General features: G+C 38.4%; 1 protein-coding gene across 3 annotated transcripts in view; it reads right to left on the bottom strand.

The window, feature by feature from the left end:
* VAV3 (vav guanine nucleotide exchange factor 3) overlaps positions 1 to 22731 on the bottom strand; it is a 358747-nt gene that overhangs the window by 262042 nt on the left and 73974 nt on the right. For all 3 annotated transcript variants that reach the window (XM_049616683.1, XM_049616684.1, XM_049616685.1), the window contains exon 2: positions 12531 to 12647. In XM_049616683.1, the coding sequence (XP_049472640.1) occupies positions 12531 to 12647 (117 nt within the window). The remainder of the gene's footprint in view (positions 1 to 12530; positions 12648 to 22731) is intronic.

Genomic DNA, 22731 nt, shown 5'->3' with positions numbered 1-22731 from the left:
CAGGCACACACAGTTCCAGGGGGAATATTCTGGAAGATATAAATGCCGTTCATTCATTCCAACCTAATTATTTTTGTCGGCTCTGTTCCTGGCTTGTCCAGACACTGTTAGTCCTTGGACATTATGTTGATTCAGCAGGATTTTTACTGGCCAAAGGGCATTATAACGGGCATTGAGGCAAACCAAAGAAAGGCCCATAATCAATTAATATTTCTCCAAGGCAGTCCTCCAAAGACATAGGTGCTTTAGGTGGAAAATAAGCAACTCAGAAACTAAACTCTATCCAGAGGAAGCTTGCATGGCTGGTCTCCACACAGCTGCAGCAACTACCAGGTATTGTTTCCTGTAGCTGTTTGGTGTTCACAACACTCCTGACACGCACTTCCTCTGCTAGCCTGTGCAGATGACAGCATTCATCCACTGCTACCTCCCTACCACTCCTCTGAGCATGGGATGCAAACACCAGCATTCTTTTATTGCCACAGATGTGCGTAAGTCATTTAAAAAAACAGGGAGAATAAATATGGAAAATACCATCCTTCTTTTCCAGAAGATCCCGTTGATAGGAAATACATAAGCACAACAGTAGAAGCACACAAGACCAAGAGTTTTCCACCACTGCTGCTTGTACAGAAGAGTAAGTTGGCTATTAGATCACCTACTAGAGTTAACCAGTTAATTCTCCTTGTGGATTTCTCAAACATCACATTCACAGTAACAGTTTGCCAAAAGCAAATCAGACTCAATGAATTGCTTATGTCTTGGATAACCTACCCCTTAAGGTAATATAATAACAGGGTTAAGGAGGTTATGGATCCCTGGACGCAGCTGAGATGGGATGTGGGCCAGAAGCTAATATAGGAATAAGAATGTGTGTACTGGTCAGCATATATCTGCCATAGCCTTGGAACAGACAAATACTCCTAAAAAGTGTACTATTACAAAAATTTAAGTATTATAGTTATTTTTTAAATAATTAAACCCCAAAAAGTTTTTAAGTGTTCTACTAGAGAGCAAATCTCTACTAGATAATCAGCAAATGCAAAAAGACATCAAAAATGAAATACAGGGAAAATTAACGTCAAATATAGTAAAAATGTTTGCAAAATAAGACATAGTAAGTTGCAAAATATATCTACAGAAAGTGAGTGTAAATGCCATTAGGATTCTTATGCTAAACAAACACTGTAAGTTGTGCCTGCTGCTGCCCTATTATTTCCCCTTACAGTGAGCTCCACTTCCCCTCCAGGCACTCAGGAGAATCTCAGGAGTCCATGTTCTCTCTTCACTCTGCTTGCTCTTTCACCGGTCACGTCAATTCCTAAATGGTGAAAAGCTTTCAAACTCTGGGCCTCTCTTGCCATCGCTCTGGAAAGGTCTGCAATAGTTTTCAGCCACATCACTTTCCTTTCACCTGCCCTTCCAATTGCTGGCATTACAACAATCCTATACAGTCTCCCCTCCATGGTAGTGATTAGGTCAAAGTGCACAACGCGTCATCTCAAGTCTATCTGTTAAGAACTGTTCTCTGGCCCTTCATCAGAATCAGTGCAGACCCTGCAAGACCCCAGAGCCCACACACCCTGGCCCCAATCTCTGCTGGACCTCAAGGTCCTGCTCACCCCAACTGCATCTCATATAAAGCTACAGGACTCTCTGAAGAACCACAAATATTCCACATGGATCCCCCCTTCTGTATCTTTCTATATGACTTTCCCCCTATCCAGAAAGCTCTTTCCCACTTCTGCTTGGAAGCAGTGCAGTAAGACCATTAAGAACATGACCTCTGGAGTTGTCTCAGATCCATGCTGCATCATCTATAAACTATGATTTGTTTTTTTAACTCTGAGTTTCAGTCTCTTCAGCCATCAAATGGAAACAAATACCAACATTATAGTGTTGCTGTGAGGATAAAGTAAAATGGTACCAAAGACATGGTCTTGGTAAGTTCTTAACAACAGCCAGCAGCAGCAGCACCAGCACCCCCTCCTGGTTTTGTATTGTTTGTTTGTGTTTTTTTTTTGTCTAGATTAAGCATAAGGATAAACTCTGAGGCACCTTCCTTAACCACATTTAGGAACCGCGAACCCTTTCTCTTGCATAGCATCTTTTCATTTGTCCATTATTGCACTTAGCATGTTATACTACAATAATTTCATTACTTATACCTTCTGCAATATGGTGCATTCCTTCAAGAGAGGATTAAAAACACCTTTGGTTTAAAAGCCTTAGAAGGAAAAAAAAAAAAGGCTTATACATAAACAAGGTTAACCAAAGATATAATGAAGCTCACATAGATCATCATGTAACAGGAATTACAATATGCAGCTATATGGTACTTAAATTATATGCATGCAAGTTAAAAAAATCATAAATTACATTTATGCATATACTTATAAACAAAAGGTACAATAAATAAATTACTACAGATGGTATGTATGTAGATATGTCTAGTAATCTTGGTGTATCTATAAACCCGTACCTGTGTGCTTATTTACATATATATTAAGAATATAGTAGAATTGAAAAAAAAAACTATCACTCAAAAGATTTGAGGTTCATCTTTGGAGGAAACCTTGGCACAGCAAAGAGAAGCTCAGTTTCAGTTCTCAAACTAAATTCCCACTTCTAGATAACCAATGTTCTCCTAACTTTACCAAGTAAAGATGCAAAATCAAAGCAACATTCTTTAACATGCTTTCATCTCTTTATAATGCCTTTATATATGTATACAAGTGTATATGTACAGTTAAATCTTTATATATTCTCAAGATTTTAAAGGAATGCCAATATTACTGAAAACAGAATAGACCTGGGCTAAAAGCCTAAGTATTTTTAGAGAGGATTATACAACTAAGAATTATCAAAATAAAGCATTACTTTATAAAATGTAATGTGCTCCTATTACCTTTACCAGTAAGTGACAATTTAGAATCAGAAGAGATTTGAGAGTTGATGAAGCAGAGACTAGGTTAAAGGACTATTCCAAGGGGTTCTGCTGGAAGAAGTGGGGTTAGAATCTATTTAAAGCATGCTTACCTAAAACTTAATTTTTATTAAATATCCAATACTAATATCTGCCTTCACTGGGTCTCCAGGATTTCAAAGAGATTTTTCTTACCACCTTGTCCAAAGTGGCTTCCTCCAGTAGTTCATCATTCTACTGTTTATTTCCTCAATGGTACTTATCATTGGTTGTGATTGTCTTGTTTATTTATGCCTTACTTGTTTTGTTTCCTGAACTCAAATAGCAACTCGAGGGCAGGAGACTGTCTGCCCATGTTGATTAAGCAGCACTTGGCAGTGCCTGGCAGAATAAGCTCACAAACATTCGCAGAATGAAGAAATAATGGGTGAATTGCTCAAGAGATGGTACCACTGAGCCTACGGCCCACACTGTGCTAACTGTGCAAACCACCAGAGAATCAAATGCATACTCCTCACCACAGCTCATTAGGGCTGTTTTATATGAAGTCCCTGGGAAGTTGGGTAACTTTCCTACATTGGTAACTGGGGACAGGGGAGGGGGAAAACCAGGTTTACTTGATCTCAAAGTCTCAAAATGAGCTGAGGAAGAGAGCAGATTTAATGTGTCAAGGTTAAATTTCTGCAGGACAGAGGAGGACCACAAAGGTTCAGCTGGAACTGAAGAAAGAGGCAGAGAGACATTAGCAAAGTCAGGCCCCAGGGGGTATTCAATATATCCAAGAATCGACTACACACAGAGCTCTGGATAAATCATCCATGCTCAGATTTCAAGCAGTGTATTTCTGTGTGTAATCTTAAAATAAGTCACTAAAGACTAGGGGTAAGGGATATGGGGAGGAAAGAGCACTCTAGACAAAGGAAACAATATTAATAAGTATTAACTGGAGAGTGATGATGACTTTAGTGATTTCATGTGACTGAGGCAAGGTGGGTAATAGAAATAGGAAAGCAAGAAATAAGGTTAGAAAGGCAGACAAGGGGTCTGATCACAAATAACCTTGTGTGACCTGTAAAAGGGTTTGGACTTTATTCTCTTGTAAGCAACAGCGATCCACTGTCAAGTTTTAAACCTAAGAGTAAAATGATCAGTTCTGCATTTTTTGTTATGATTACTCTGAAAGTAAAATCTGGAGTGGTTCAAACCTGAAGGTAGGGAGCTATTTAGAAGCTCAGAAGCTTCTAAGCTTAGAAGTTAAAATAACTCCAGTGACAAGGGCCGTAACAGAGGCATTTGTAACTTTAGTCCCTGGCAGTGTGAATAAAGGAATAGCTTTACCCAAATAGAAATGGGTGAAGAAAATAAAAGACTAGTTCAATTTTATACATAGTGAGTTTGAAGAGATTGTGTGATATCTAAATAGTTACTTATATACAAGTTTTAGAAACCCTAGATTTAAGCAAAACCGTAACTATTTTCCTCACTGCAGGACTCATCAGTGCCTCTACTATACCATATCCCATAGAGAATATGCAGTTTAACAAATGTATTTGTACAAGAATATTTTTCCCATGCTATCTATTAATATTTCTCAAGACAATGGGGTTCTTTGGGAAATGCTATTCTAGGAATTTTCAACTGTACTAAGGTTGGAGAGCAGTGCAGAGTGTTTTTGAACCGGCTCAAAAACAATCAGCAGACAAAAAGAAAAAGAAGGAAAAGAAAAAGAACTTGAAAAATCACTAAGGTGTAAAGAATGATCCTGCATGTCTCTGGTACCAGAGTTCTTTGAGGTGCCGTAAAAATGGGAAAATCTGCCTGGCATTAAGTACCCTGTGAAATATACTGGCAAACAGACTGAAATAGATGTAGAGGTTGCTAAAAAGGTCAGCTCTGTAAAAAGACAAAAAAAGAATACTGCTAATGATGTAGAAATTGTATTAAGAGCCAACCAGACAGACACATTAGGGAAGGCCAGAAGCTGTTCCCTCCTTCTAGGCTTAAGGAGACACAAATGGAGGTCTTGAACAAGCTTTCTTTGTTCAGGAAGGAATCACTGGAAAGCTCTCCCTTAGTTATGTAAATACAAGCAAACCACCCACTGCTCAAGGGGGAGAAAGTAAAGAAGGCCTTTGTGGGCTGACAGAGGTTGACTCCTCACACTAGCCCTGATAGGCTAGCCTGCTCTAGGCTGGAAGCTGGCTGATTTTGCAGGATAAATCCAGGGCCTTCTTGAAGGAAAGGAACCAGAGATTCCAAATGCTGCTTTATCAGGTTGAAGTTAGTACCTCTGTAAAGGCTGAATAAGGAGGCTTTAACTCAAGCCTCCTGGCTGGAAAGTATTCCATGAGCTTCTGAACAGCATTCACTGCTAAAACTGGGAAATGTGGCCTGACCAGGTTCAATGCAGAGGCTAAAATTTGGTGGGGGGGTGTTGGTAGTGCCTGGTTGAGTGACACTGGACCTACAGTAGCATGCCAGCATCAGAGAACAAGAGCTACTGAAGAAGCCCTTGGGACCAGTCTTCAATAGAACCATGCTGGCCAACCATCCACTGGACAGATGTTGAGCTCCTTCTGGTATTTTGAACCAAGGCTGATTAGGGCTCTATGACTGCAAAAGCCCCAAAGACTTGAATAATTTGGGATGAGAGATACTTTGAGCACTGTCAAACTTCTCAAGAGTGGGAGTTCAAAAAGAGAAATTATGTTTATGTGCCAAGATAATTCATCTTAGTTACATACAGATCTTTGAAAAATGTTTCCAGTTGTTGATCAGTGCACGTGCACAAGCCAATATGAATTTTTCAAACCACGTCAACATGAGATCTCTGAAGCTACCCAGACCCAAGTGAGGCTCACGCATCTTTGGTAGGGAGGGTTTTCTTGTGACCGGGAAAACCAGGTAAAGTTCCAAGGAGATGCATAGGTAGTAGGAAACCAATCACAGGTCCTCCAGTATTGCTGTGTTGGGATGTATGTGGTGCTTCAGAGGGTAAGCTCCCCAGCACCCACAAGGACTGTAAGCAGGGATGAGAACATGGAGCTTAGCCAGCATCCAGGTAAAAGTGCTGAGAGGCTAGCCTGGGCTAACAGCACAGGCTAGGCAGGAAGAGGTCCTTGAACCTTTTAACATACACCCTGAGGTAAACACGTTAGGCTAAAAAGGATGAAAAAGTGAAAACACACAAACTATAGGATACAACCATGCAAATACTCTCAGAAGATGATAAGGCATTACAGATGGGCCAGAAATTTGAGCTCACAATGTCAAGGCAGCTTGACAGCAGGTGCTAATAAGCTGTTGGCCGTGGGGGACACACACTAATGCCTCTTAGTGGAGATGGTACAGACTGTTGTGAATTTCCATGACACAGACAACATTTTTTCAACATTAAGTTAACCATATACCCCTCGGTTTTCTCAGCAAATTCATTTTTAAATGGCCATGTATTTAAGGTGAAGAACTCAACCATTTCTATCTTGAATCTGATGTAGCTGCTGCTAATTTGGTTTATGTGGGGGAGGGGCATTTAATGAGTGTTAAGGTATCAACTACCTTCAGGGAAAGTTTCACTGCAGATCTCTCAACTAATCTCTGCACACGCATGTGTGCATACGCACAAAGTTAAACGTATTCTTACAAAAAAAACTAGGAAAACATAAGGTATAAATAACCATTTGTGTGCATACATGCACACACACATGTGCATTATAACTTTCTTAATAATCTGAGCCAGAAAAGTATCAAACCAAATAAACTTTCAAAAAATACCCCTAGAATCCTCTTTTGGACTTTACACATATCCACATTCAGAACCCTGAATGATCTGTATCTACCCAAACTACTGGTTCCATACTCAATCTACTTGTTCATTCAATTATTTATTAAGCAATATGCCAGGAATTTTACATAAATGAACTCTGTTTTCATAATAATTCTGTATGGTAGAAATTATTATCCTATTTATAGATGAGGAATCCAAGGTCAGAGGAGTAAAGTAAAAAACTTAGAGGGCACATAGAATCCTGTAGGGTTTTCTGACTTCTTGGACCATTTTATCCAAATCAATGAGTATCTCCAAGCCCTACTAATCCCCAGATGAATGTGTTGGCCTTGTTTAGTCCTTTCTACCCTGTGGTTTTAAGGTCATCTTTAAATCTTTCTGTATGTCCCAACACAGAAATACAGCTGGGGGCCTCAGGAGGAAGTGAGCTCCCAGTGTGCAGAGGCATGAATGACCACCTGATACCATACAGCACAGATAAACTGGAGAAGAATTTCTGATGACTTTGAGAGTCTCTTCTAAACCTGAAGATCTAGGAATACTGCTTGAGTCAATGGAAAGGAACAGAAAGCATTTAACACAAAGCTGGGACCATACTTCTACTTATTTACATGCTGCAAAACAGATGTTCTGGGATTCTGTCCTCATACCTCCTTTTCTATATATGATAAAACACGTAGAGGCTACCATATGGTGTGCAAGTTGTGTAGATTTTGGTAAGAGAAGAAAAGTTAACTTATCTACACAACTGAAATAAATGGACAGACAAAACCAGGTCAATCACTTAGTTCTCTCAACCAAAAGTGAGAGAAATCTAAGGCAAACTGGCTTGAAGAAAAGAGGAAGATTATACTGGCTCATGTCATGGAAAAAAATCCAGAGATATATGTATTTGTCTTTGGGCACAGCATGATTCCAGCCTCACATGTGGGATCCTCCTCAGCTCTGCTCCCTCTAAACTTGATCTGTTTTGAAACTCCACGTGGTACCCAGATGGCTGTGGCTACCCCACGCCTCATAATAGCTGGAGGAGATCACAATAGAATTGCCCCTACAAATGTCTCAACACATCATCTGGGTCCCAAATGAGTGATCTGCCCCATCCCCGAACCTTTCCCTCTGGCCAAAGGGATGGGATATTCTCACTGACCAAACCATCCAAACTATGTGACTGGAAAAGGGTGGTTTCTCAAAGGAGATGCAAGCCCACAGAAGAAGGGACAAGGACAGGATAAAACAGACCAATGCTATGCTACATTAGAAAAAACAAAGTTTATTTCTTCATCTTGCCCCTGCAATGTCATTAATTCTTACACTCAATTCAAAATTCAACCCCTATGCCTACCGCTGAATTGGAAACCAATTAACACTACTAATGACAGTTGTAATACTGGTAATAGTAAGAGTAGTAACAGCTAGTATTTACAAGTACATACTTTAAATCTAGATACTCTGTTAAGCACTTTATATACATTATCTCTCTAACTTCAATTTATAGATGAGGAAACTGAAACTCAATGAGGTTAAGTATAACTTGTCTTAGATGACATACTAGTAAGGAGTATAACCAGAACTCAAACCAAGATCCAACTCAGAAACCATATGCTTAACCCAAACACAAAATGACCTCTCAATAATGGTCTTACCTGTATCCCTGACCTACCCCTACTCCCAATGCATTGAACTCCCTTTTGACCATACATGCCCTGAACCTTAACACATTGCTACTACCCTACTGCTACTAAAAGCAGCTAGAACTACCTTTAGCCGGGTGTGATTCTCTTTAATTCAAGAAAACACAGCACCTTACACTTGAAAGGTGTTTAACAAAGCTTGAAACAACAGATGCGAAGTTCGTTGGTAGCAAGAAGCAGGCCCTTATATCACCCAGAACAACCAAAGGAAGAAGCTGACTTCATCACTCATCTGGACAACAGCAACAGGATTTCTACTACTCACTAGAAATGGTCTCATTCAAGAAAAATCCCATGTACTTCCGCACTATAAATGTGCCAACAGACAGCTCAGTAGGAAACATTTCCAAACAGCAAAATTGTTAATCAGAACATGACAGTCTGCACAGAGGAATACAAGAATAATTTATATACAGCATGGAAATGAGCAAATTTACAGATCCTGTTGCAATGTAAAAAGTATTTTAATTAGTAACCTTTAATTTTCTAGGTAAAGAAGTTCTTTATTACAATACTTAAAAAAAGAAGCCAACTAAGATTACTTTTTTGTTATTATAAAGTCAGAAAAAGATCAATCTTCTTTAAAAGAAAGTCAACTTACTAAGTCAACTTACTAAATTCATCCCCATCCTTGTGAGATTTAATTTAAAAAAAATCAAATTATAGGAAATGTTCATAACTATTCTTTTGTTGACATATGAGTTTGAAGTGAAATGGATATTATGTTAACATTGGGTAAAGCACTCAATACTAGGAATTAAAGGTAATGCTGAAAGGCAAAATTATCGTTAAGCCCATCTAGAGTGCCCAAAATACTTGTGTTCTTCACTATCTCAAAAACTAAGAGAAAAACTTTCATTCATTTTCGTTAACACCTACAGTATGCTAAACATCTTTCCTCTCTTTCTAAAGATAAAGTATAATTAGATGTCAAGTGACAGATCACTTGTACTTTTTAATGTCATGCATTCCTTTAGTTTTCCCAGGATTTGGCTAATTTCCAAAAGAAAACCTATCCATATCAAAGCCTATGATTTAGGGTAGAGTTCCTGAACTCAGAACCAAGGGAGAACTAAGATAAAGATTAGGGAGCAGACTACACCACAGGGAAGGGAGGGAGGGTTAGCTCAAAACTGACTACATGGCTAGAGACATGAATCGGTCAAACATTTGTAAAGGTAGAGTTCTTAATTTCAACCAGCATTATACTGCAACTCATGCAGTATCCTAAATCTTTCCTCTCTTTCATAAAAAAAATAAAAGTGCAATTAGATTCCAAGTCACAGATCACTTGTACTTTTTAATCTCATATTGTCTCTTGGTTTTCTCCCATGAGTTCATCCTTCTCCCTGAGCATTCACATAGCAGCAAGACCCAAACATAGACAGTAGCCAAGAAAAACAAAGGGCTAAGAGGTCAGAAGACCTGATATAGATACAGATCCTGCTCTGTCCCCAACCAAGGAAACCTTTAAATTGCTGTTAAATCTCCATCTCTTGGTTTCCTTATTTGGAATATTTGCTTGCTTCCTTCCTAAGACTATCATGAGAATCAGATGAAGTCTAGATATGAAGCACACTCAAAGTTTCAAAATGCTATAAAAACTTTAGATACTATTATTACAATTAATATATTCCTAGGCAAAAAGGTGTCAAATATATATGAATCCTAGATTCACTATTTATATGAATTGAGGCAGACAGGGGAGCATACATATAAGGATATTTTCTTTTTAGGTTAATCGAAAATTTAATTAAATCCTAAGGAATGAAGAAAAATAAACTAACCTGTCTACATCCTGTTAAAATTTATCATCACAATTCCAGAAATTATTTGGTCTCTAACACCTTATTCACATTTTTTAAACTTAAAAATTAAAATATGGATGATAATGATAGCTACCTGGCAGGATTGATACGAAGATTGAGCCAGTATGTACAAAGCACTGGAACCTGCTATGTGAATGTTGCACGATGGTAGCAGTGAGAATCAGTCAGATCTGGGTTCAAACCATTGTTCCAATCTCTACTACATATGTAATTTGAACAGAACTTGCATGTCAGAGGGCAGGTATGAGGATTCGTGTGTGTGTGTGTGTGTGTGTGTGTGTGTGTGTGTGTGTACACATATATAAAGATTGAAAAGATAGAAGTTATCTCCAAAGTTTTCATTGAGTGATAGTATTGATGTTTTTGCTTAGAGTAATAATGTTTAATAGTAGTAACCCTGATAAATTATGGCCCAGCATCCTAAATTCTTTAACTTTCACTGGTTTAAGTCAAATGTAGTTTGGACACTGCACCGGTCTTGGCAGCAAAAATGTATGATTTTAAAGTGGTAAGTACAGGATCAAGTTCTCAATGACATCCTCAAGTTCAACTCTGCTTCAAATTTATCACTTTCAAAATATTTTAAGTAGCCATAAATACATTTACCCTTGAGAAGCACACAGTTTACTCCTTTATAATTAACTCTTTAATTTCTCAGCTCCTACAAAGCTTCCATTATGGAAGCACATAGTGGCATTCCACTAGAACAAGGCCATGTATTTCCAAAGAATTTAGATGATGTCCTAATCTTTTTCCACACCATTTCTTGAAAATATGAATGAAAAGCGAAGAGCTCCTTAAAAAACTTTAAAAAAACCTAGACTTTTTTTTTCATTTTTAATTTCCCTAATTCATTTTCATTTTTCATTTCCCCAACAGACAGTGAAAAGAAAAGAAAAATCAAAGAAGACTTTTTAAAAGTAGGGGGAAGGGTCAAATAATAAAGGAAACCTGTTTTTAGGCTATTAAGACTTTTTTTTAGGGCCAAAAACTTAAAGGACTATCCACCTTACCTAGGATTCTAGTTGATTCCTCTTTGTCTTCAAGGCTTCACATCATGGCCTTAGACAAATGTGCTACCAATCTCTCCACCGGAAGGATTGGTTTTCATTTGATTTGTTACCATGCTATCCTCCATCACATTTTTGGACCTCAAAAGAGTTAAATCACAGCTTGCCCAAGGAAAAAGGAATCTTAGAAACCAGTCTTACACCCATTTCATTTTGTATAGGCTTCGAGGCTGACAGTCTGATGAGTGTGACTTCCAGAAGATGACCAAGTGACTCTGAGTCAAGAAGCCAAGGCTTCTCTCTTCCTGGGCACGATGGCTTCCCCGTACTTGCATCAGATTTCAGCATCAAATTTCTTATGAGTCTGTTTCAAGTTTGTGCTATTTATTCCCATGGTCAAGCAAACCAATCCATTGCTTGGTTTTCATTTCATAACCAAAATATTACATCTTAGAAACAAAATGAAGTGTCACTGTCAAAGAGCCTTCTGATGAAATACTAGCACCTGAATTATAAGAGCAAGGGCAAACTTCTCAGTTCCATTTAGTTATCTCCCTTTCTATTTGCTTATTTTCATAATACAATTATGTCAGCAGGAGCAAAAATAAAGTCACCTTAATTATGGCTCTTTATGGCTTCTGACATGTCAAAGTTTAACTTTATGTCCAATCACTTTGAAATTAATATCCATAACTTTTGAAAGAATAATCTCTCACCTACTACATACAAGCGTTTAGTATACATACAGATAATACCAAACATCGTAACAATTTACATGTAGCAAACATCACTGAAGTCCAACAATCTAACATGTATACACTGAAATCCAAACAATAGAACTACTTGACAATCTCAAACATTTCGGATTCATGTCTCCCCCAACACTTGCCCAAGGGTCAAAATAGGGAGAGGGACAGCAGAACATTCTCAACCTCCAAAACTTAGGTGCCTCTCAGATATAGAAAAGACCAGAGGGGAAAAAATACTGTTCCTACTATCTGTCGCATGTAAAAGAGTAATCCTGCCCTCTGAAATAGCCAACAGGTTACTTCTGGATAAAAGACTCTCCTTATACTGCTTTAAATGAAAAATAATTCTCATTTGGACAATGTTGTTATTTGCTTTTTTTTTTTGCTAAGTCATTTACCTGCGAAGTTTAACTACCTAATGCACATACCTAGCCCACTTAAGTCACATGTCCTACTTCAACAAGAAATTACAAGTATTAGATAAAATGTTCCCCACTAAAAAAAAATTAATACATAAAAAAAGAAATGTAATTACCTTTCCAAAGTCACGAACATCAAACAGGTCAAATGCTTCAAAGAGTTCACTCTTTCTCATTCCAAATGTCTCGCAACAGGCCGTGAGGAATGTCCTTATGTTCTTCAAACAGAGAAACTGAGGAATGGGAAATAGCTATTAGTATATAGTGAATCACTCTGAATGCTCTATATCCTCTATCTACCCAGAATGCTTTAAAAAAAAAAAAAAGTTGACAAGGAAAAAAGTCAATCAACTTTTGAGGTTGCTTTTCAATTAATCCTTCAGCAATATTTGTGTACCTATTTTCATAGGCACAGGTGGCACAGCTATGAAGAAGGTTGACAAAATTTCTTCCCTTGGGAACCTTACATTCTAGTAAGAGCAGACAGATTAAAAAAAGAAAGAAAGAAAATTCAGCAACAAAAACAAAAAAGTAAATATTTTATTTTCATGTGATGGTAAGTGCAATGGAGAAAAGGCCAGGAAGAGGGACAGGATGCAGTGATGGGGATGGGGATGGGGGGGGGGGGGGGGGGGGCATTTAAATGGATGGTTAGAGAAGGTATCAGTGGGAAGAGGGCAGATAAGCAGAGATTTGAAAGTGGTGAAGGAGCAAGCCACGCAGAAGTACAGGACAGGTCATTCCAGTATCATTCCATGCTAAAGCCCTGAGGCAAAAGTGTCTGATGTATGTCTAAGGAAGGGACTAGTGTGGCTGGAGCAGAGTGGGTGACAGGGAGAAAGGTAGGAGATGAGCTAGAAAGGTAATGGGGTCAGATGATGAAAGGAACTTGTTGGACCAGCTTTTATGCTGACCAGGACAGAAGTCATTGAAGGGCTTGGGGCAGAGGAGGGATATGATCTGATGTTTTATTAGGGGTCTTTCAAGCTGTTGTTTTTAATATAGACTGAAAGGGGCTGGAGCAAAGATGGAGACATGAAAAGCAGATAGGAAGCTATTGCAATAACCAGGTAAGAGACAACTGTGAGAAGACCAGGTGTTTCATTTTGACAATGCTAAATTTGAGACACCCATTAGTCATCCAATGGGATGTGGGGCAGCAGGCAACTAGACAGACAAGTCTGTAGTCCGGGGTACAGGTATGTACTCCAGATATAAATGTGGGAGTCTTTAGAGTATACAGAAGATTTTTAACCATGATAATGCCAGATATGACTTCGGGAGAAAGCAGAAGAGGGGAGAGGACCTGGGACTGAGTAATCCTATGAGATCAGGAAAAGAGCCCACCAAAAGGCTGAGCACAAGTGACTGGTGAGGAAGGGAAAACCAGAATAGGTTTTCCCTAACTCAAGTATAGAAAGTGTTTCTAGAACGAAGGACTGATAAACTGTTAGCCGCTGATAGTAAGATTTGACCAAGTGCTGTCCATGGAACCTGGCTGTGTGAAGGTCACAGGTACACCTTCACAAAAGCAGGTTCCATGTCGACTGGGGAGCTTGGAAAAGGTTTAAGAGACAATGGGAAGAGAGGAAGTGAAAACAGAATATAGAAGATAGACTCTTGAGTTTGCTGCAAAGGGGAAAGAGCATTGAGGATGTAGTCAGAGAAGTCAAGGATAGGGCTTTTTAAAAACAATGGAAGCTGTTACATGTTTTTATTTTGATGGGAATAACTTGGTAGAGAGGGAAAAGTTGGTCATGCAAGAGAGAAGGAGAGTCACCCAGAATGAGGTCCTTGAGTAGGCAAAGGGGTGGGAGTGGGGACTCTGCTGCTCAACTGGAAAAGTCAACTTTGGAAAAGAACATGCACAGTTCATCAACACTAATAGGAAGAACAAGAGAGAAGGCAGATCTGTCAACAATTTTAAAACCAGAATTTACTTTCAGTATCCAAAAGACTCAGACCCACCAAAGTACACACATACACTGAAAGCAACTTACTTTTTAAAAATATTTTTATGTGTGCCATTGCAGCTCATAAGACTACTATCCTCCAATACGCGAGAAACCCATTAGCTAATTCAAGCAATCTTTAAGCACTGTCAATGTATTATTTTGTTGTTTTGTTTTTCATATCGGTTTTTTTACTTTACAGAAAGAACACTTTACTTCCTCTGTATTTGAAATATTCAGACTTTTCACAGGCTTAACTCAGATGCAGTTTGACAATTTACAGGAATCCTTCTCAGAGGCTTAAATATTTCAGGAGGGGTTAAAACCACAGGGGAAGCATCATCAACCCTTTGAAGCACAAAGGCAGAGGCCAATCAGCATATGGAGCTTCCACTTTCACTTTAAAAAATTCATAAGAGACCTTTACAACACAGCATCACTCTACATGTAGCTCTTCCACATAGGATTGCTTATTTACAGATTAAAAGAGTCTTGCATTCTGCCAAGATAGACAATAATTACTCTCTTGGGGATTATGCAACTGCTCTCTTACAATATTTTTTACATAATTAAGTGCCCAACTCATAGCTCACCAAGGAGAAGCATAATTGCACATGCCAACCTCTGAAGATTTCTCACCAAACTCAGATGTCCCCCTGTGTGGGAAAAACTACAGTAGACTTCCACTCAAGTGTTTTCATTAGTAACTCAGAAAAGCAATATTGTTTCTGAAACTTAAAAAAAAAAAATGTAGTCATTATTGCATACATAATACACACAGATGTAAAAGTAGGTTCCCTTACTTCTGGAACCAACCTTAATCTTATTTGCCCCTTAACTAGTTCAGTTCTATTAAACTCCACAAATATTTAGCGGATTTGGATAAAGGTCACTGGCATGCTCTCACTTTTCTAGGCAATCTTCAAATGTGGTCTTCCCTGTAGGTATCTTTTCAGTCAACAGTTTTTGAATGCCCACAACATTCCAGACACTGGAAATGCTGAAAATGAGTACACAAGGTTCTGCCCTCAAACTCCTCTATTAATCTTATCTGGAGATTTTCACAGCTATCCAAAGTTTGGCTAATAACACTAGGATCACACTTCTCATGTTCATGGGTGTTCAGCTCTATGCAGGCACAGGAACAAAGTTGAAGGATGGAGAAGTGGGCCTTAACACTATTGCAGAAGCCCTGGGACTGACAGCTTGCCTGACATTCCCAAGACTTGGGCTTTGTTTTCATCATGCTGAACTTGTTCTTTTTCCAGTCGATTCTTTAAAATTTCAAACCAAAAGAAATGTTGAAAAAATAGTACAATGAACATTCCATCTACTCAACTGGAACATACTGCCATATCTATGTTTTTCTATGCCAACACTTTATTTACTTATAAAACGTATACTGCTGAAGCAGGTTACAGACATCGCAGTTCACTCCTAAATAACTCAACATGCATTTCCTAGGAATAAAGATAATTTTCCTACATACCTACAATACTATTACCACATCTAAGTAAATTAACAATTCTATATTATCTAATATCTTTTTCATATTCTAATTTCCTCAACTGCCCACACTATGTCTCTTTATGCTATCCCCACTCCAGTCTAGGATCTCATTAAAATTTACCTGTTGCATTTGGTTGTTTTATTTTTTGCAGTATCTTTTAATTGAGATATCCTGCTCTATTTTTAACACATTGACTTTTTGAAGATTCCAGACGAGTTGTCTTATAGAATGTCCCACATTTTGGATTTGTCTTACTACTTCCTCATGATATCATTAAACCTGTCCCTCCATGTTGTGTATTTCCAGTGAACCAAAAGCTGAATCTAGATACAAATTAAACAGCTCTGGCAAAAATACTTCATACTGGGAACTTCTTATTTCATAACCTCTAAAGATACAAAAAGTTAAACAATTACTGTTGATGCTAAGTTTGATTGCTTGGTTAAGACGGTTTCTGCCACATCTATTGTAAAGGTAAATGTCCCCTTTTATATCAATAAAAATAGTACCAAATGATAATTTGGTACTATTCAGCTGTCCAATTTCCCAATAATTTTTCACCATGATTTACCATCCACTAATAACCCTTGCTTTGATTATTCCATTTGGGACTGCAAAATAGTGTTTTTTTTTTCTAATTCCATCATTCCTTCCTTAATTATTAGCTGATATTCTTACAAAAAAAAAAAAAAAAAAAAGCTTTTGCTGCCCTTCCTCCCAGACCCCTCTTCTTTGCTTGTATAATAATCAATAGTCATTTTTTTCTGATGTTCATATTGTCCCAAGTTTGTCCATTTTGGGGTTCCTTCAAACTTGTTCCAGTGTCCTTTTTAAAAGAACACCATTTTCTTCATTTTCTTATATCAAATTGCCCCAAATCTACATCATATGTTCTTTGCTCCAGTTCTGGAGTTAGCCATTTCTCCAAGCAAATCCATTTCCACTTATATGGTAAATGGTATTTAGAAACCAAAGTCTGAGCACCAGGCTGCTCCCAGATTATGTGGGCCAATTTTAGCAAATAGACCAATAACTCTACCCTTTGCTTAAGCAATCTATCACTTACAACAGAGTTAAATTTAATAAGTCAGCCCTTATCTTACTCTGTTAAGATGAAATTTCAATTTATTTTAGATGACTGATGAACACATGACCTTGTTTCATGCTTAGAGATGTGACTGGGGTTTTAACACTATTATTTCAGTATAAGTGCTTTTCTCCCCAGTTTACAAATTCTTTCAGATTAGCAGCCATCTGATAGTCCTTGGTATCATCCGCAGTAGTTTAAAACATTCTGCCTTCAGAGATGGTTTGATACACAAGGACAAAAACATCTCATTTCCTAATCAAACCCCATGTTTGATAAAAAATTATACAACTTTGTTAAATCATTTTATTTATATGAGATAACTTTATGAGTGTTTAGAATTTAGGATTCAAATTTTAAAAATCAGAATTTTAAATAACTTCAGGATTTTTAAAATATTAAATGTATCCACACAAGATAGTTACCAAAATTAAAGATACACACAAGTCTAAAAATCATCTTCTCACCTAACAAATGTTACTGAGGTACAGATTATATACAAGGCATCATAAAATTTCATAAAACATACTTCCAGCTGGATACTGATTTTTTTTTTTTTTTTTTTTTTTTACTTATTAAACACATGTTAATGGAATGAAACTTCTAAGGACTAGGTACTAGAAAAAAGCAAGCAGGACCCAAACTGCCTGCAGAAGACTTATCCTGGTCAGCCAGAGTATTCAGACCAGTGGATGCACAATTACACGGTATGTGGCCACTGCCATGAGGAAAGCATTCAAAGGTTCTTTGGGAGTCCTGGAGTATCAGAGACAGCTTTCTGGAATAAGTGACAGGTGAAAAGAGAACTGAAGGATGAGAGCCACAAAAACAGGAAGAATGGTTGATGTTCACGAAGGAGAAAGGAAGTCATCAGATTTGGGGTACAAGGGAGTGCCAAATAAATGGCACAGCATGTGCATGAGCACAAGACAAGGCATGGACTGCTGGGGGCACGGTAAGTGGTAGCGAATGGACACAACTCTCTGGAGGGCAGCAGTGAGAGTGAGGCTAGAGAGGGGAGCCTAGGTTTTCAAGGCATGCCAAAGGGATGTGGCTTTATCCTAGAAAACGTGGTGAGGTTCAAGGGTTTTTAACAGAAGAGCAGAACACTCAGCTTGCATTTCATGAGTACGGTAATCTCTGAGTGTTCACTATGTACCAAGCTCTATACTAATGTATGTCATTTAATCCTCATGACAACTCAATCAAGAGGTTTTTTTTCTTTTATATATACTTTGTTTACTCAAGTTTATATAACTGCATTTGTCAAAGTAATAGAGTCATGAATCAAACAGATATTCTTGCTACAGAGCCCACATCCTTAACTATTGTATTATACTAGCTCCCTTTACAGTGTACAGAGTCAAATGTTTTCTTTTCTCTTTATTAGAGATGGATTAGGTAGGCAAGACAGGACAGTTAGGATGCTGCCATTTTAATTTAACAAAAAGATTATGGTGATCTGGAGTAGGATGGTAGAAGGTAGAATGGAAAGAACTCTAGGAAGTAATATGGAAAGCAAATACCCAGTAATTGATTGAGTATGTGTGGGGTTGGGAGAGTGGGAGAGAAAAGAGAAGAACGAGGAATTGTATCCATAGCTCTGTCTTGGGCACTGCACACACTCAGTGGAGACACTCACCGAAAATGTTAGCGTAGCACTTGGGGGACAAGGCATGTGAAAAGGAGCCACAGATGCAGACAATTAACTCTTGTCTTCACATATGGAAAGACCCAGTAATGACAGAGGAGCTAGGCAGCATCTCTGGCATACCCGGTGATAAGTGACATATTCTAACAGCACAGCCACCAGTCTTCAACACCATGATCACCTTCTCTGCCCCTTCAGAAACACAGCTTGTTTTTGTTGTTGTTTTTTACAAGTTGAAGAATTAAAATGGTAGAAAGGCACTCAGTAGATGCAGGTAACCTTTAAAGAAATTTTAACACCATCAAGGTCTAAGACATCCTAAAATTATACAGAGCTCTCTAGATTAGGTAATATTTCATAAGACATGACCACTTCAACGCTAGCAATACTGATGCTCCAAAAAGAAAACATTTAAAGGTCAGACTGCGAAAATTCACTATAAAGCTCTGAGACAATCTTTCTCTTCCCTCTACTCCTTTTATAAGGTGTATTGTTGCCTTTTTCTCTAAGGGTATAAGAGCCATTTTGACTTTCTCAATGATATGAAAACAAGCAGGATCGTTTCCCCTTTTTATTTGAAAAACTAAGCATCTACTTCTCTAAAACTGTTAGCAAAAAAATGGGCTCATTATGTTAACTGACACTACATTACAGGAAAAACCTCCACAGCTTATTGTGAAATGAGCTATTTCAATCCCAACCTAAAAACAGTATCTGTGGGAAAGATGATTTCTAATATAGCTTCACAGCCATGTACACTTGCTGACTTACTGCAATTTTCACCAGCAGCCAAGCCGCCTGATGAACAAAGTAGTTCTCAGGGTCTCATTCTTGATGGGACACTCATTATTCCATTTGAAGGAGAGACTGAATTTGAGAGTTTGCCATAATTTGAATTCTGGGTGGCCATTAATGAGCTGATAGACAGTTCTGAAAGGCACAGTAGAGATTCTGATGAAGCCTGTTTACAAACATCAATGTACAAGAAGAGTTTTATCTACTTATTTCAGCTCACTACTCATCTTAGACTTTATCAACATCCACCTAGTACCCCTGTCATACTAACTCCATCCCTTTCCAAAGCATCAATCATCCTTTGCAGAACTAGTAGGCAGGAGGGCATGGAAGGGAAGTAGTAATAAATCAAGTTTCTCTCTTATTGGAATTTTTTGCATTTCTGTCCCTTTAACCATATCTTCTCTCTCCCTCTATATCGGTCTTTTAAAATTAGAAATTAGAGCTAAAATCTACATATTTTGGAAAGAAAAGAACAGAAGAAAAGGAAAAAAATGAAAAAAAAATGTTATGGGGACTTTGTCCTTTTTTCTTCTGAGTCAGTGGATCCCACCAGAAGGGGCATCATCACCACTGCTCTATAAAGAAATCACATCTGTATATGCCTTCTGAATAATTATAAAATAATTATGCTGCACTTAGCATCAGTTCAGGACTGCAGAGTACCTTCAAATAATTTTCTTATCGATCCTATTATTATAAATAAATGAAGACCCTAAAGAACACGCAGGGAAGAAGTCCAAAAAGGGAGGGGAGTTGTTTTCATAGCTCCCATCTTGTGCCCAAATCACTGAATAAAAACTCCCCTATTTTCAGTAAACCACAAGCCAATATTTCCTTGTTAATTGCTCTCCAGGTCACATGGCATTTTCAAAAGATTTAAAAAAAATTTAATTAATCAAAAACATAGCCATTTAATAACCTTTACAAGTTTTTTTTTCCATTTTCTTCAATGATTAAAACTTTTATGGGTTATATGTAACTTTATGGAAGTAATCAAGCTCCAAAATGTAGGGCCAACCTCTAAGAACACATGCATCCTTACCTGTTCTGTAGCACTGTGGCTCACACCTGTGATAATAACCATCTCAGCTATAATAGATCTGTTCTCCCAACTACTGCCACAGGTAATTTGAAAGTGCAGATTACATTTATTTCATCTATGTATCCATACAGCTTTTATAACAGACAAGTGTTTTTAATAAATAATAAATGATTGATGAGGCAGGTTAGGTTTAAAAAAAAAATAGCAACCATCCCTTGGTAGCCAAAGAACTCATGGTGAAACTTTACATTAAATTGTCGTTATATCCTCTTACTTACCTATTAGTGTATAAATAGGTAATTTTTTTTGGGAATTACCCCAAGAACTTTTTTAGAATTTGGCAATGTTAATAATTAGGAGTAAAATAAAGATTTTAAATTATTAAGCAGTTACATTCTTTTTTTTTTATTTTTTTTTCAACGTTTTTTATTTATTTTTGGGACAGAGAGAGACAGAGCATGAACGGGGGAGGGGCAGAGAGAGAGGGAGACACAGAATCGGAAACAGGCTCCAGGCTCCGAGCCATCAGCCCAGAGCCTGATGCGGGGCTCGAACTCAAGGACCGCGAGATCGTGACCTGGCTGAAGTCGGACGCTTAACCGACTGCGCCACCCAGGCGCCCCAAGCAGTTACATTCTTAAACATCATCTCTACTCTGGGTTGCCAGCCTCTGGTATATATTCAATAGTAGCTTGCTACCAGATTTTCATGATTTCTAGCCAGATGTCATCATAATAGACACACACAAGCCCTCTGCTGTTTTCAACAGCCCTTGACCTCATAACAGAGAGCATTGTACCCCTCTCCTTTGGCAGGAACTTAGACCCGCAGTTACAAAGGTTATCTGTCAACCTCAGCATTAACCCTTGGACACAAAAAAGGTTAGCCAACAGCATTCAATTCCCTTTATGTGTTTCTGGTCTTTGCACTAAAAAAACTGAATGCCTGGGAAATGCAGAGGTCAAAATTGGCCTGAAACATCTATTTTACTAAATTCATTAACTTGCTAATAAAGGCAATGCACGCCATTGCCTTTAAGGAGAAAAGGTAACACCCAACATATTGTGATCTGGAACATAGCTAGCCCAAATCACACTAAAAATGGTACAGTCTATATTCTAGAGAAAACTTGCTTGCAAAGTTCCCTATTACAGGTATAGGAAAAAAAGCATTTATTTTTTGCAAAGACCAGTAAGATAGCAGAATGCAGTAGCTAAAAGTCAGGATTTTGAAATTGGTGGGAATAATAACAGTTTAGTAATGGTAGCAGTGACAGTTAATAATCATAGTAGAATGTAAGCAGTTGCACTAACAGTTCAGCAAAAGCAGCAGTGATAGTAATCACAGCAGAATGCAAGTAGTGGTAATAGGCAGAAGGGCAACAATGTGGTAGCAGCTGCTCAGGCAATCCATCATTGAGCTGAAAATCAGTCTTATGTGCCCTGATCTAGGTGAGAAATGAACCATCCTTCCAAGGCAGAAAATCCTTGGAATAGCACACAGCCAGAAAAGCCACTTCCTGCAGGAATTAGAATCCTGTGACTGTGTTACCCCACAAGGAGGGGAGCTGTGCTAATTCTCCATTAGAGACAACATTCAAAATGAGGAAAAAGCCTGTAGTGACACAAATCTGTGTTGTTTTTAGAGAAAAGCCTTACAAATCCGTTAATCCGGATAATGAGAATGAAACTTAGTGTTCAAGTCTGACCTAAAAGAAAAAGAGCTGTATGCAAATGAAAACAAGGAGGTCTGACAGAAAGTAACCCCGCCTCATGCACTTCCCTCCCCCCACAAAGAGCCACCTGAGAAAGCAGCCACAGAGCTCCTCACATGCCCCTGAAGAGTCCCCACCCTTCCATCCTTTGCTGCTTAGCCCCCTGTGGCCAGAATGCTTCCCTTCTACCTCACTCTATGGTACAGCCAGAGAAGGACTTGAGTAGCAGGAGATCCAGAAAGGAAGTAAAGAATGGAAGACAAAGTAAAGCGTTTCTTTACTCAATCTCTTCTTTCTCATTTTATCTGCCCTTGATGCTATGGGGTAGGTATTACTATAATTCCTATCTACTAAGGCAACTGAGGCACAGAGAGGTAAAATAAGTGACCCTAAGTCACATGGCTGGTAAATGGTAGAGTAAGGTTTCAAACCCAGGCTGCAAGCTCCAAAGTCCATGACTTCCACAACTATGATATTCTGGCAGATACTGCCCCAAGCCAGTAAGCTGGGGGATGAGATCCTCCCCTCCAGGAGATGAGAGTCTCATAAAGGGGGGATACAAA

This window comes from Panthera uncia (genome assembly GCF_023721935.1).
Source record: "Panthera uncia isolate 11264 chromosome C1 unlocalized genomic scaffold, Puncia_PCG_1.0 HiC_scaffold_4, whole genome shotgun sequence".
NCBI lineage: Eukaryota > Metazoa > Chordata > Mammalia > Carnivora > Felidae > Panthera > Panthera uncia.
The sequence above is the reverse complement of the archived record's forward strand: the minus strand, read 5'-3'. Positions and strand labels throughout refer to the sequence as shown.